Source organism: Meriones unguiculatus, chromosome 17 (genome assembly GCF_030254825.1).
Source record: "Meriones unguiculatus strain TT.TT164.6M chromosome 17, Bangor_MerUng_6.1, whole genome shotgun sequence".
Classification (NCBI taxonomy): domain Eukaryota; kingdom Metazoa; phylum Chordata; class Mammalia; order Rodentia; family Muridae; genus Meriones; species Meriones unguiculatus.
In genome coordinates this window covers 11871964-11888766 of record NC_083364.1, presented here as the reverse complement: position 1 = coordinate 11888766, position 16803 = coordinate 11871964, and the positions used below count along the sequence as shown (strand labels likewise).

The following is a 16803-nucleotide window of genomic DNA, read 5'->3' as shown; positions in this document are numbered from 1 at the left end:
TTATTTGAGAGGGATGCTTTGGGGTGAGATGACCCACCCTAAATTTGGGCCACACCTTCCAGTGGAAGCCTGCATAAAAGATCCTGTAAGAAGGGAGTCTTTGTCTTTTGTCTGCTAACTCTCCCTCTGTCTGGAAAGGTCATCCATCTTGCTGCTGAGGCATTTCTTCACTGGCATTGTAGCCTACTTCTTTGGGATTTCAACATATACTGAGGACCAGCTTAGACAGCCAGCTTCGTAGAGTGAACAAACTTCGGGGATCTTGAAGCTGGTAGGGATTAAACCGTGGCCTTTGTTTATGCACGGCATACGCTCAGTAATTGCTGATCTACAACCTCCCTTCCTATATCCTATATTTTATCATTCGGGGCTCTTTGTATCCAAGGCAGACTGTGAAAGCCCTATACTGCTTAAGATGACCTTGAACTTGTGGTTCTCCTGCCTCTGCTTCCAGAGCGCTAGGAGAAGAGGCGTGCCCCATCACATGCAGTTGTGTGTGGTCTGGGAAGCAAACCCAGGGTTCTTATTTGCTGGACCATGCGTTCCACCAACTGAGCTCCACTCCATTCCAACCCAGCTCTGCTGCCCCACAACTCAACCCACACATGCTGACTTCTTTGAGAGAGCCTGCACACAGGCACACACACACATATGCACACACGTACACACGTGAACACAGACAAACACACACCAGAATCTACAGAAAGAAAGAACACAAGGTTAAATGTCAAAAATGTCAAACTGTGTCCAGAACATGAAGTGGGGCTTGGAAAGGCAGCTGAGACGGCCATTCTTGACTGTCAACTGGATTCCAGTTATCTGGTATTATGTAAAACCCCAAAATGAAAAGGCACACCTGTGAGGGATTCCTTGCTTAATTTTAATCCGCATCTTTGAAGAGGGAAGCTGAGCCTCTAATCCAGGCAACACCTTCCGCTAGAAGCTTCTATAAAAGGCGCTGGAACTAGGGAGCTTTTGCTATTTGCCTGTTACTGCCTCACTGAGAAGAAGTCCATTCCTTCACTGTCCTTGCGGTCTACTTGTGTAGAATTCTAGCCTTTACTGAAGACCAGCTGAGACATCCACACTCATGGACTGAAAAACTACTGGACTTTTGGACCTTCCATTCATAGGCAGCCATCTCTGGACTAGATGGACTTCAGCCTGTAAGTCATCTATCTAAACTCATCTATCTGTCTGTCTGTCTATCTATCTATCTATCTATCTATCTATCTATCTATCTATCTATCGTGTGTGTGTGTGTGTGTGTGTGTGTGTGTGTGTTCTGTTACTCTCGAGATCCCTGACTAAACCTGCTAGCCTTGTAATCAAGGGGAGCCCAGTTGTCCAGATGCTTTGGTTCTGCCCCTGCAGTTCTCTGCTCTGAGAAGCTCCTTTGGGTCAGAGAGGAAGGCAGGAAAGAGCTGAGAGGCGCGCTCTTCTCTGTGGTTTCTCTCTGCCCTCTTGTGGCCGTTGCCTGAATTTGCAGGGTGAGAGGCATGGCCATTCCACCGTGATCCACTAGGATAAAATGCCACTCTCTTTGCTCACCTGGCAGGGTTTATTGCAGTTCATTATTTATTTGCATTGGGGGTGCGGCAACTGTTGGCTTGCCGCAGCACACGTGGAGGTCGGAGAATAATTCGGGTGACTGGGTTCTGTCTTTTATTTTGAGTGACTCAGGAATTGCCCTGAACTGGTCAGAGTTGCCAGGGAGCAGCTAACCAGGCTGAGCCATCTCCTTGGTCCTCCGTTCTGTTTGGCAACGATCAAATCATATATAATCTACAAAGCTTCGCCACTGATAAATCACATGTTATATGAGTTTTATGGAGATATGGTTATGTGTCTAGATTTTTGGGTGTGAGAAAAGCAGCTACAAGCAGGTTTAAACACATGGTTTGGTCTCTGTCTTTCAAGGTTTAAGGACATAGAAGCTTCTCAAACTATTTCTAATAGCTTTTAGAAAGGATAACTATCTTTTCATTTATTACATTTTTTTCTAATTTCGTTTTGTACATTTTAGCAATGATTTTTACTTAGTTCTCCGGTACACTGTTTTTCCTGGGGGAAAAAGAGAAATAGGCTTAGTACGAATCCTAGCTTTTATTTTTTTAAGATTTATTTTTAATGTGTATGAGTGTTTTACTCTCACATATTTAAGAGCAGTGTGTGTATGTGTGTGTGTGTGTGTGTGTGCGTTTCCTGCTTAAAGCCAGAAGAGAGTGTCAGCTCCCCTGGCACTGGAGTTACAGGTGATTGTAAGCTGCAAAGACAGGGTTGGAAATCAATGTGTGGTCTTCTAGAAAAGCATCACTCTTCACCACGGAGCCATCTCTGCTGAGTCATCCTGAAAAGATCTGTCCAGCCAAGCAGTGGTGCTGCCGCTTTTAATCCCAGCACTTGGGGGTTTTTTACATTTATTTATTCATGATATGTGCTGAACTTCTGCTCCTCTGAGTTCTTACTGATCTTGGGTTTGCTTCAGCCAGCAGGAGTTCCAACAGGAATTCCAGGAATGAAAACAAGCTTTAAGACCCTAGACCTGGGCGATGGTGGGCAGGGCCTCCATTCACCAATGAATGTTGCCCTGGTGCATAAAACCACATCATAAACCACAGTTTTTTGTGGAAACTGGCCTTCCAGATCCTTGGTGACAGTGGAGGGAGGCACACAGTAGTCTTGCTTCTAACGTGTGTTGACTGCTGTCTTTGGCTGAAAGACTCTGACAATCATTGTGATTTCCACAATTTCAGGTTCTACAGAGGCTCCTTGTGCCCTAGAGCGATCCTTCTCCCTCAGTAGGGAAAAACAAAACGCAGAGTGGGAACTCCACAGACCTTTCTATAGGGGGACTGAGGAAATGCCACCCGAAAGACAAGATTAGAGAAGATCAGCTATGTGAGAAGTGTCCTTTGACACTGCGACCTCCTTCTGTCTTGGTGGCCTAACTGACCCCAGCGCCAAAGGAAACCTGTGTTCTTCCCCTGCGGTTTCTGACCGTGAACCACCTTATCTTGTGTGGATAAGACATCTCCCAGTAGACTAAGGTGCCTTCAGCCATCAAGAGGACAACCCAAGAACTCCCACAGAACGCCCAGCTGACCTGCACTTTGACTTGGACATCGGAAAGCTGTGTCATGGCCGGCAGCCAACAGCTGAGCAAAGACAATACAAGTAGTCCCTCTATAAGGCAGCCTTGCAAGCAGGCTAAAACGATAAGCCCTGAACAGCCAGAGAAAGGCCAGAAGAGGAAACGCCAAGAAGAGGAAGAGGATGATGTGTGCTCAGAAGAGCCAGTCCAGTCGTGGAAGAAGCTGCAACAGGAACAGCATGAAACAGAGCTTGGGGATGAAGAGCCTGACAAGAGCCGAATATGGTCACCCCAGGAAAAGGGTCCGTTACAGCTAATGGCCCCAGAGTGTGCCAAAGGCCCCCCAGAAGAGGCTGTGACTGAGGAGTCTGTGGGTGGAGGCCAGGGTCTCAAGCCCCCCCACAGCAACAGGGAGGAAGAAGTTGAGAAACACCACAATGAAAAGTGCCCAGTGCTGTTGGAACTCCTCCAACCTGACGTCCCCGTGAGCTCTGGCCCTCACAGCACTCACACAAGCACCATGGACACCTCCAAGACTCTCAAAGGTTGTGCTGAAGGGCAGAATCATGAATCGGAAACACCTCAAATCTGCACAGACAGTGTCAGCAATGGCATGCCCAGCAGCAAAGTGTCAACACCTGAGGTCAAGAAAAAGGCTCTTGAAGACCAAGAGAAGGGCAGAGGGCTGGACCGTGGTCCTGCTGTCACAGTGGACATGGAGAAAGAAATCAGCAGTGCGCTAGGCCCTGGGTCAAAAGATGAGATCTTGAGCTGTGCCTTCAAACTGCAAATGACTCGAGGAGACCTGTGGACCCTAAGGAACACCCAGTGGCTCAACGACAAAGTCATCAATTTTTACATGAATCTTCTCATGGAAAGAAATCAAAGTCAAGGCTACCCGGCACTTCACGCATTTAATACCTTCTTTTACACCAAGTTAAAGTCTGGTGGCTACAGGTCAGTCAGAAGATGGACCCGGGCAGTAAACATCTTTGCCAAGGAACTTCTCCTGGTCCCAGTTCACCTGGGCATGCACTGGAGCCTGGCGGTCACAGACTTAAGAAAGAAGAGTATTGTCTACATGGACTCCACGGGACAGAAGAGACCCGACATCCTTGAGCTGCTTTTCTGCTATCTGCGGGAGGAGAGCAAAGCGAGAAGGAACAGCGACCTGAGCCCTGTGGAGTGGAAGCAACACAGCATGTCGGCAGAGGAGATTCCTCAGCAGCTGAACGGGGGCGACTGCGGCGTGTTCGCCTGTAAATATGCAGATTACATTTCCAGGGGCCAGCCCATCACCTTCTCCCAGCAGCACATGCCTCTTTTCAGGAAGAAGATGGTGTGGGAGATCCTGCACAAGCGCTTACTGTAGCAGCGCCCCCTGGCGGCCACTTCGAGGCAGCTGCTCCGAGCTCTTTCCCAGGTGAGGCTAAGGACTGCAGGTACTGGGTGTGGAAGAGTCTTGAACAAGTTCTGAGTGTAAAGACTGTGGCCAGGACAGCCGCGGCTGCACAGAGAAACCCTGTCGGGACAGAACAACAACAACAACAGAAGACACGTGTGCCCACCGAAAGTTAGAAACTATCCGGACTGCACAGCGCATGCTCACAAGCACGCAGCTGTCAAGATTTATCTGTGACTGAGGTCGACGCTGGATTGAATTTTGCTGTTTTTGTTCACAAGTTTTAGCTAACTGGCAGTGGATGGCTTCTGGCGATTTTCGGCCTTTTGTTCTCGACTGCTTGTTTGCATTAGTTATCTCTGAAAGGAAGGCCACCAGTTGCCTGTCTCCGAGTGAATCTCCGGTTGCCTTCCGGTACTGTGTGCTACTACAGAAGCGTCGCAGTGTGCTGCTGTTCACGGGATCCGAGCAATCCAGGAGAAGTAAGAAACGCGCTGGGGACATCTCAAGATACTTCCCAGCCTGGAAGTAAAGACATCTATTTTATTCTCGGGAGAGGAGTAACTAATGCTAGATGTGCATTGTAAACCCGGGACTCCTTGAAGCCTCACCCTGCTGAGGGCTGTACTAAACTGTTTATTCCAAAAAAATAAATAAATATATATTTATATATATATATATGTAAATAAACAAATATTTATATATAAATAAAAATATATATTATATATTATATATATAAATATATATATTCTTAAGCTATTTTTGAAGATGTTTTCTTTGTATATATTAAGCTGAAATTTAATATGTCATGTTAATATTTATATTCTGTCACCTTAGCCCCATTATTGGTATAGACTTAATATATTTAGTGTGAATATTGCCAACTACATGATAATCTATTTTTATACAGGAAACTTTAATTTTTTATTAGCAGTAAATCTTACATTTGTGTTGTTATTCAATAAAGTTTACATTTAATAAAGTTTGGAGTTTTTTGAACATACTTTGCAAGTTCCTGTGCCTGCTGTTCCTTGCATGGTGTAGTGAGGTTGTCCGAGAGAACTGGAAAGCAGATGTCCAAGACAAGATCCAACAGGGTAAGCCGGAACCTGTTCATACATCTGCATGCTGAGATTGCTCTCATTCCAGACCTCTGAGGGCACTTTAGCCAAGACCTGTCCTCATCCTGGGAGAAGCTCAATATCGCAGCCAGGGCTGCCTTGAAAAACCAAACAGAACAACCAAAACAAAAAATATGTGATATCAAGACTTCAAAAATTCAAAGTTTTAACATAGTAATCAATGGAGTTCTGATACCTAAAATTACTTCTCATCATGTTAAAACCACCTCTGTCCAGACCTCTGGACAAAGAAAAGAATGTTGATGTTTTTAACCCCAGATAATTTTTTTTTTAAATCCCCAAGCTTTTATTATGACTTAAAAGTAGAAGGCTCCAGAATTTCATGTTTTGTAACTTAAAAGAATTCATGTGAGCCTCACGGAGTTTGCAACTTGCATCTATCTACCTGTCACAGGTCAATTGAGCTACAATCAACAGACTAAGATTCCCCAACTTTTGCCTGTTCCTGATGGAATATGTGTGTGTGTGTGTGTGAGGTTTGGGGGGGGCTCCAATTGTAAGAGTTTCCTTTAAGTTCCTTAACTTTAGCTTCTGTCCCTAGTCTGAATATGTCTCGGTAGATTTCCACCCACCTGACAGTCACCACCCAGGAACCAGAATCAGAAAACAAACCACTCCAAAAGTGATCTACAGCACCCAAGCCCCAGGCAGTCCACAAAAGTGGAGAGCCTGATGTGCTCCAGTCCAGCTGCCATGATTGCTTCCTGTCTTTTACCTTGATCAGGAAACCAGATGCTTCTGATGAGTGAGTGCCCCATTTCCTGAATGAATCCCCTCCCAGGCTTTGGTTAACATTCCAGCCTTCCTGGGCCCCTACAATGGCATCCTAATTTCAGTTGAGGCCCATTTACAAAATCATCTATGTCACCCCTTATCCTCAACAAAAGACTGAAAAGGTTCAGTCCAAAGGAAACTCTCTGGCAAGGAAGACAAATGGCTACTTGGAGTGCCTACCCAACAAACCAGTCTGGCTCATATTGACATCCAGGCTCCCTTGTTTGAAAAAAAAAAAAAAAAAAAAAAAAGGTACCTGTAAAACCCAACTAGATCAAGATCCATCAGCATGTTGATCCATTAGATGAAGCAGTTTTGCAACATGATAGAGCACTCACCATACTCTGTGCAGAACAAGGATGTGATTGTGTGGCTGTAAGAGAAAATGTTGTTCTATGCAAACCACTCAGCAATCATTAGAGATTCCTGTACTCTCAGAAAAACAAAAACAAAAACAAGCAAACAAACAAACCCCGTACACTGCAGACAGAAAAATGACCCAGAACAGGGGAAGCCCATGGTTGCCATTCTCATTTCCTTGTTTTTCCAGGTGATAACTCTGTCTTCAGCTATTGCAGAACACCAGACCCTTCTGTTTCTGCTGATCATCGCTGGCTTGTGCATCATAAATGTCTTAACTAGATACAGAAATTTTGGTCTCGGTGCCAGTATACTGATATTTATTAAATCCCAGTGTGAACAGGTGTTAGGCCCACCGAGAGCCCAATTACCAGAGAGACAGATGAAGGTAACTTGGAGATGGATTGCCACAAACAGAAGAGATTTATTCAGGCCAGTGAGTGATGGGGCTGCTTTCCAAATCATCAGGGAACAGCCCCGAGAGAAAAAGGCATGGGGTTTTTAAAGGAAAAAGCAAGGGAGGCGTGGGGGTGGCAAGCTTGGCAGTGCAGGATTGGGTGAATGGGGTTATGGGTAGTTGACTTTTAATATCATCGGTTCGTTTTAGGCACCCACGTCCAGTCAGGCCTGCCCCCGACATCTGGTGGATATCTGATCTTCAAGTTACACCCAGAATGTCCTGGATGGGGAGCTGTGGCCATCTGGACCCGTTGCCAGGCACCCTATCTCATACTGCAGGCCTGGACATTCTTCTGCAGCAGGGTGGGTCTTGTCCCCATTCACCCACTTCTCCTTTTTCCTTGTCCTTCTGCTTTCTGGAAAACTACCGGGAGAACTTAGTTTAATTAATATGGGGTATAGAATTCATAAAGAAACCTGTAAAGCTAGCCTGTTCCTTTCACAGATACACACCACAGGGTCAAGAACTTGACTCAGGATACAACTTAAGTGGGGGATGGAAGTGATGGTGAACATTATGTTTAAAGTTACTGTGCTTAAGAGAACTATCAAACAAAAAGCATGTCTAGCCTGTAAGTCCTACTTGTCCAAGGACAGAGGAGGTCTCAGAATGCTAGGCGTTGTTCTTGTGATTGCCTGGTCTTGTTCATGGAGGATACAGACAGTGTGTGGTCACTCCTGTGGACAAGCTTGCTTGCCCTTGACTGCACCTAGATGGAGGTGTCTGAGGACATGCAGGCAGGAAGTCTGCCAGTGTTCCTGCCTCTAGGTGCACAAAGCCAGGATGGGCACAGCCTGTGAGCCTTTATAAACGCATGAGTAATGAACCTTGGGACTGCATCTTGAGAGCACTCTAAGGCACAGTCTTCACACCGTGGGTATCTGGTGCTAGCATCTGAATGAAGTCTCTTCTTTGTTAAAATTTTAATAAATAGATAAACAAATAAAAACATTTTATTTTCTGAAAGTAAGGAGATCTGTCTTTTTGGAAGTTGAGTGAAGTATTTCCAAACGTACATTTTCAACACAGGTATCTTTTAATCTAAGTCTCAGCCATATTTTAAGTGCTGTACCGAACTGTTTATTCGAAAAAGGGTACTCAACTTAAAGCTACTTTAACATTTTTGGTACAGGTTAAACTGAAATTAATTTGTTACTCATTAAGAGTATTATTCCCCTTCACATCCTCACTGTGATTTAGTATTTAGCCTCAATAGTTCCAGTTTCAAAATAATCAGTTTTACATGTAATAGTTTAACCTTTTCTGTTCATTGCATAATTTATAATGGTATTATGAAGTCTTTATAAATCCAGAAATGTCCAGAACATGTTTTATAAGATTATGCTCCCACTGCTGCTTTTATGATCCATTCAAGATTTTCTGATACAACCTAGGGAGCAGATAGCTAGGGGATAACCCATCAGCATTCCTGTCATTCAAGCATCCTACATCATGTTCTGATTACAGCACTTAAGGGCTTTGTTGCCTGAAGTTCTCCAATCTTCCATATTTCTTCTGCAACTCACTTCCAAAGAATTAAGAATCACATGGTCAGGGTATTGTAAAAACAGCCCAACTCCCAGTACCGATTTTCCGTATTAGTTCCTTTTCTTGTTTACTATGAAAAAATGTTTTGACAAAGCAAGGAGAGAGTTCATTCTGTATTCCACAATTCAAGGATATAGTTGATATATATAGGAAGACCTAGTTGGTAGCTGGAGCTCAAGCAGTTGGTCACATTGTGAACTGGGACCAGAATAAGTTCCTTTGCGAAGAGGTTTAGTGCCTACATCCATCTTTTGACTAACCTGTAGCCCCTGCTCCATTTTTAATTGGATTATTTGCTTTTATGTTATCTAGTTTCTTGAGTTCTTTACATATTTCGGATATTAGTCCTCCATCAGATGTGGAGTTGGTAAAAATCTTTTTGCATTCTGTAGGGTGCTACTTTAATTGATAGTGTCCTTTGTATTACAGAAGGTTTCTGTAATTTATTCTGTAATTTATCTGTAATACAGATAAATGAGGTCCCATTTATCCTAGTGCCTGTGCGATTGGTGTTCTGTTCAGAAATTCATCTCCTGTGCCAGTAAGTACAGAACTGTTGTCTGCTTTTTCTTCTATCTGGTTCAGTGTATCAGGTTTTATGTTGACTGAACACAGCTGTATCTGTTGGTCTGGACAAGTTGTGAAAGGTATTTACTTGAATAATAGTACTATTGAACTTTTAGCATGATTTCAGCAGAACCCATTGTAAAAGATTTTAGATCACCTTTTAAATTCCCTCAAGCTCCCCCAAAGCATCTATTTTGCCTGTTATCCTCCTTTTATCATTAATTCAATTCTGAAAAAAGGGATAGACTTGACATCCTTACAGATAAACACTGAAAATCACTCTTTTTTTCTTTTTTCAGCCTGAGATCCAAGGTAATTGGCTGCTGGACTGATGGGACACACAGCAATCACCAGTTAAGATAGTGTTATCAAACCATCTTCTTTAAGAAAGCAAGCAGCAGTAAGCTAACAGCTCCAGGAACATGACCTGTTGCCTCAGGTATTGCCAAGTTGACAACTGTTGGCTCCTAACCTTCCATGCTTACACTACCCTGCCATCTTCCTAGGATGAACACTCACCATCCTGAACTCTACTCACAGCATGGAGTCTGTTCTAAAGGCTGTGGAGCCATTAGAAGGGGACTGGCTGGCAAAGCAAGTCCTGTGAGACTTTTACACACCTCTCTTTAGTCTGGCGTTCTTCTACCTGGTCAGCCGTGATGCAAACAGTTGATGCCTGACAGTTCTGCTAGCCTGGATGCATCCATTCTTGCCTCCTTTCTGGCTTTGGTACCCTGAAGATGTCAGAAACTATGAGCCAAAATAAACTTTCCCCACTTGTTCCTGCCCGCTATTTTGTTACTATGTTAAGGACACAGATGCTTTTCATACTGAGAAGAGAGTATGACCAGTTAGTTGGCTTGAGCAAAATCCTCATGGAAACTGAAGTTTTTAATGTTTTTTTTTTCTGACTGCAATAAGCAGTGTTTTAACACATAATGCTGTTTCCCTAAAGTTTGCAATTTCTAATATCGGTACATAAAATAGAATGTGTTATCAAGTGCAATGTTTTGGGACTATATACATTGTATACTAGCCACAACTTGCTAATTCACATACAAATCACCTCAGAGTTGATACAGTTTGTGAAAGTATGTAACATTCACTCAGGCACCTTTCAATTATATTAAAATAATTTCCATGTTGTATAGTAGAGCCATTAAATTCATTTACACTATCTAACTTTGCAGCCATTGATCAGCATATATCATGCTACTGATATGATCAGATGTCAGCCCTACTAAATAGTACTGTATCAGTTAGTTCTTTATTTTATGTGTCATATGCACTTGTGTGCATGGAAGACAGAAGAACATGTCAGGACCTACTGAGCAATACTTACAGATGGCTGAGTGTGTGCCATGCATGCTGGGCACTGAACTCAGGCTAGATGCAAGAATAGTGAGCACTTTCAAACACTGAGCCAGCACTCCAGCCCCTAAAGTGGGTTAAAGTCAGTGAACACGGTCAGTAAATGCTGGATTCTTGATCTCGGCAGAACTGAACCTGAGTCACCTGTCTACCTATCCATCCATCCACCAATCTATCTATCCACCTATTTGATGTTTTTGTGTGTGCACGCTGGTGGGGTGGTCACATGACAGCCCATGAGACTCACTTCTCTCCTACCGTGTGGTTTCTGGGGGACTGCACTTAGGTCATCAGGCTTGGTAGCAAGCACCTTTAACCACTTAAGTATCTTGCCAGGTGAGCCTCAGTAAAATATCGCCATTTCTTTGATCTTGTATACAGCAGTAGCCAAAAAGGAGAACATTTGGTCCCTTCTGTGAAACTGAGTTGATGGAGCCGCCTTATCAAGTGCTGTACATATTCACACTTATGAACACACACTTACAGCTAGGTATGATTAAACTTTATTATTCATAAAAAATGAGCTTTCTAAAATATTAGTAAATTTCCACTTTAGTTCTGTTTTGAAATGTTGGTACCAGTGAAGTAACATTTTTCTTCTTTGAATCTTTTCTTGTAAAGTTACAGTCTTCTCCTTTTCTAAAATGGCAGGAAGCTCCTTCCAGTCCTTGATGAAGATAAAGGGGGCACCCATGGCCTTGAGTAACTGCAGAGGAGCATTTTGGTGACTGGACATGTTTCCACAGTGGCCAGCTGTCATCACATCTTCTACCACAGGAATGGAGCCAAACGAGCAGGCCTCATATATTCTGTAACACTCTGTGTTCACTCCTACAGGACACAAAGTGAGGTCACTCTGAAGCAAAGCATCTTGGTAATTCTTAAGACTTTCATTTGTCTCCTGAGGCTGCCACCTAGGAAATTAAACAAACAACAAAGAAATCCCTGTAAGGTTTTCTTTCCTATGGCATCTTTTTTGAAGCAAATCTTTTAATGTAAGTTATCAAAAATGTGAACACATCAGAGAGATGATAAATATGAGAGGCATTGAAAATGTTGGACCAAACACATTTCTTAAAACTTCTTGAAGGCTTGGGGGTGTGGGTATAGCCCAGCTGCTAGAACTCAGACCTAGTATTGATCATCATCTATCCATAAACTGGGTATATAATTCTCTAATTCTACAAGTTGGGAGGCATAGGAAGAATCAGGAGTTTAACATCATCCTGGGCTAAATACCGAGTTTGAGGCCAGCTTGTGCTACATGAGAATGCCTAAAACAAGTTTTTTGTTTTGAACATTTGAAAATGATCTGAACATTTTATTGCTGTATATTTAAAAACATCCGGTGATCAATCTTCGAATGGGTGTATTCATTCACTCCGTAATTCCCGAGTGTTGAGTTCTCTCGTCTTACTCTGATGCAGCTGTGCTGTATCCAGTGGTGGGCATTAGGTCTTTGAGTTAAGTCAGGACATTTTCTAGAAAGTCTGAAGCCCTGTGAGGAAAAGCAAAGAGGGGCTTCTGGAGTTACAGGGCTGCAATTTCGTATGGGTGATTACTGAATGTTTCACTGCCAAGGGCTCAAAATCAAGAGCTGTAGGTGAACAGGCAGGCTAGTGCAGACGTGGCTGTGGTCTTGAGAATGGAATGAATATATAGGCCACATACATGCAGAAGCTGATCCTGGCATTCTTTAAGTCTAAACTTATGCACAGCTACGTGAGTATGGATATGGAGTGGGCAGAAAGGGAGACTAGACAGGTAGGGTTCGCTAGATGGGGGAATTAGAAAGGGGAACATATGCTTCTGTCTTCTATTAGGTGAATAGGTGATGTTATACAATGTCAAAAAAGTATAAATATTTCTACAAATGCAGGCTCTTTTCAATAAATAGATTTTTCTGAAGGTTGGGTGTACTTACAAAGTTTTTGAAATTTTAAGGCTGGTCCCAGCCTAAACCTGTTCGTCTGGAATGTTGTCCATGTAGAGGTGGGAAAACCTGTCCCTGGAATTTCTCTAGTGACATCTATACAGCTAAAGCAGTCTGAATTTACAAATGGTGGTAACCAGTGACATAATAATGAATGTTGGATTTAATTCTATCAGTGAAATGATTCATTTCCTCAACAAATATCTGAGTACCTACTGTGTATAAGCATTATTTTAAAATTTCCTTTTTTTTAATGTGTATATTAGTATATTTGTGTGCCTGCTTGTCTCCATGTGTAGCCGAGCACCCACAGAGTTCAGAACAGGGATTCAGAGCCTTGGATGGCTATGAGACACAGCATGTGGGTGCTTAGAACTGAATCTGAGTTTCCTATATGAACAGTAATTGTTCTTAACTGCTGAGCCACCTCTATAGCCCATTTCTACAGAACTATTTTAAATCAGGGAAGAAAACCCCTGACCTCATAAAGTTTATATACTACTGAGAGCCTATCTCTTACTATTAAAAATCTATCCACAGAAAGTTTAAAAAAATGTTTTCCATTTTTTTTAAACTGGAGGATGATTATATATTGAGGACCCTAAACTATCATTTAATTAACCTCTGCTTTTACAGTTGAGATTAACATCAAGTCAGCCAATCACAAACCCAAGGGAAGTCTATACAGTATATAAAAATATTGCCACAACAGTATTTGTTTTCACTAGAATTATGGCTCTGTCTTTGTTCATTCTCTGCTAAACATCTCTTCAGGACACTACTAAGCTTAAAATTTTATCCTATATCCATTTTTAGAACAAACAAGTACTCTTCAGTTCTCCTGAGAAGATGGTAAAATACAACAAAGCAGTTACTATTGCCACTGATGCTCTAGGCCACTCTTTTTGATTGTAGGAAAGATAGGCCTGCCTCATCACCAGTGAGCTTACTGCCATTTAAAACACCATCTTCCCTGTTCTGTTCAGAACACCCGAGGGATGCCTTTCTTATCTTGTACTTACGTGGCTACACCTAAAGGCCACTGGAAAACATGTGCGCCATTAATCCAAGGGCTGTCGTATGTTATGAAAAGCAGGTCTACAAAGCCTCCATTTCCTTTGAGGAACTGCATTATCCAGTCATTGTCACAGTATTCATTTCCAAGCAAGACAACAGACAGATGCTGCAGTTTCTGGGTTTGCATTAAATTCTGTGCATACAGTAATCACTGGGTGGCATGGGAGATCTTTGCTTTTTCTCTTCCGTTTAACACAAGGACCACATTGTCCACGTCTATGGAGAAGTACCCTGGAACCACACCCGGGCCAGTGATGAAGCAGTCGAAAACAACACACCACAAGCAAGAGATAAACAAAACTGAACAAAAGGAAATTTCAATCATTTTATATAAAATCTAGAATAAGATTTAATTAATATTCTCATTGGAAGTGCAATTTGTATAATGCAAGTTCTTCTGAGCAAGTGGGACAGAATAATAGAAAGCTTTGGATGTAGAAATTCAGCTAGTATATGAGAGTGGACTCTCATTTCTTCACTGAAGGCAAGGGAGTAAGATACAATGTAAAGGAAAACATCAAGCTTCAGGAGATTCTTAACATAATTAAAAGGATTTGTGTGCATGCGTGTGCCAAGGTGCGCTTGTGACAGCCAGAGGACAACTTGGTGGAGTTGGTTCTCTCCTTCCACCATGCAGACCTTGGGGTTGAATTCAGGTTGTCTGAGTTAAGGGCAACCACTTTTACCCGGCAACTCATCTTATCAGCCCTTAAAGGATAATTTTATGTAAATATGAAAGTACATAAAAATAAGTATTGAAAAATACTTATATATCTTCCATCAGTAGAAATATAAAAATGTGAGTGAGATTATACATTAAATTCCTAATAGCAGTTCTTTAGTGAAGAATAAAATGAGTAGGAAACAAAGAAAAGGCTTTTATTGGAAATAATTCTGTTAGGAGGAAAGTTAAACATAAAGAATTCCTGACAGCTGAGATATATTAAGTCTGAGTGGTTTGCAAGTGAGAGAATGTTGTATTTTATTCTTTGCAATATATTTTTAAGAGTCTTCATAAAAGGAATAGACATGCTCCATAACTCACACTGTCATCCGCTGCCCCAAGCAATCACTGCCGCCGAAGTGTTCTGAACTTTGGGAGTCAAAGTGCAAGGGAATGAGCAGTTGGGAAGTGAAAACAGTGAGTGTGGACAACTGTTCGGAAATTCCAGATGAGGATCAAAGGAGAGTAGTGGGGGAGGAAAATGAAGGAGAGAGAGGTAGCACCTGACAGAACATGGTCTGAGAAGAGAAGGATGGAATGCACAGAACATCCTGGAGTAGGGAGATCACCTCCCAGAGACCTCAGGGTGAGGGAAGGCTTGAGAGAGAAGGGTTAAAGATGCCTGAGCATCTAGTTAAGGCAGAGAATTACGGATGCCCTCACTCTGAGTGTGCTAGGAATAAGAATGTGCGCCCCACTCCCTGTCCATGTGGCGCTGGGAACCAAGGCCAGATGTGTGCATGTTCAGTGAGAGTTCTACCAACTGAGCTGTATTTCCAACCCCTAGCTACTACATTTAAACACGAAAATTTCCTACTATACACTAACATTATAAAAATAAGGCTTGTGTATGAGTAGTATAATGTACAGAATGAGTGCTAGGTTCTAACTATCTAAAGTTATTACTGAAAATACATTAACTGAAAATAATCATGTACAGAATTCTAATTTGCTCTTGAGGGTTACTTAGCATATGTGTAAGAATCAGAACTTACAATGTTCAATATATTTTTCTACTGTTTGCCTCAACTGAAAATGTCTTCAGAGTAAGCACTTCCACATAGAGAGCCCAGAGGAAACTTTTCAGTCTGAAATAACTGTGCAAACAGTATAGTTTTGGAATTCACTTAAGTTAGCCCCTGTGTAACTTGAGACTGAGACTACAACTTGCGATTCCATAAGACTTCATTTATTTTGGATAAATTATCTACTACTTTTCATTGTTTAATAAGGTATTTTAAAAATCTGTCACAGAACTTGACTACAAAGTTCTCTAAGAGGAAAGAACACGGTTTCTTCCATGATGACATAAAATCTTGCATACAAACCTCAGAAAGGCAAACTGGGCTTAACCTTTCTTGGTGGTAGTTAATGATGTTTTGCTTTAATCCCTTTTCTATCACTGTGGTAATACCAAGGAATCATAAGCTTAAGGATGACGCGCATGACTGTGACTTCAGTGAAGAAATGAGAGTCTCACATATTCCATTCTATAGACTAGTTGAATTCCAGAAACGTCTCTGCAAAGTTAGTCCACTGACATGTTCACTGCTCAACTACAAACACAGAAAGCAATTTATGCATGCAATAGACATTCACTTTTTTTTTGGACTGGCCATTGCACCCAAGGTGTTGCACATTCTATGACATGCTTCCTACCACTAAGATCCACTTACTCTTTCAAGCAGTGAAATCTAACTAGTGTGAAGTTTAGGAGTATACACACAACCTACAATGAGATTAGAACAATGAGGCTAAATACCTGTTTACACTGCATGTATGATTCCTTTGAGAGAGTCAAGCAATGATAGGCTCGGGAGCTACCTGAGTTGGCAAAGTGCTTGTGCCGTGAGCATGAGGACCTAAGGACAATTCTTGAACTAAGATAACAGGCTGATGTCGTGATTGAGAGGCAGATCCCTGGTGCTCACTGTACAGACAGCCTAGCCTAATCACTAAGCTTCCACGAGAAACCTGTTCTCAAAACCAGCTGGTAGCTGCAGGCTGCTAAGGTGTATATGTCGGCACACATGTTAACATAAGGTTGAAGCTAGAAGTGGAGGGTTGTACAGAGAAGGAACTGGAGGGGAGGGAATGCAGGTTGGACTGGATCATGTATTCATGATCTAACATGTATTCATGACCTCATGTACTAACATTGTATAAAATATTTAATTGAAGACAAACAGGGACAAGCCAGGTTCGGTGATGTACACCTGTAATCCCAGCACTGAGGAGGCAGAGGCAGGCAGATCGTTGTGAGTTTGAGGCCAGCCTGGTCTTACAAAGCGAGTCCAGGGCAGCCAAGGCTACACAGAAAAACACTGTCTTGAAACAACAATAACAAAAGA

At 42.3% G+C, this 16803-nt stretch overlaps 1 protein-coding gene across 1 annotated transcript; it reads left to right on the top strand.

Annotated features, from left to right (window-relative positions):
• Positions 1–3746: 3746 nt before the first annotated feature.
• On the top strand, positions 3747–4466 carry LOC132648693 (sentrin-specific protease 2-like; the record flags this gene model as incomplete). Its single annotated transcript, XM_060370905.1, has 1 exon — positions 3747–4466. A coding segment is annotated over one exon (720 nt), but the record flags the coding sequence as incomplete, so codon positions are not given.
• Positions 4467–16803: the final 12337 nt, after the last annotated feature.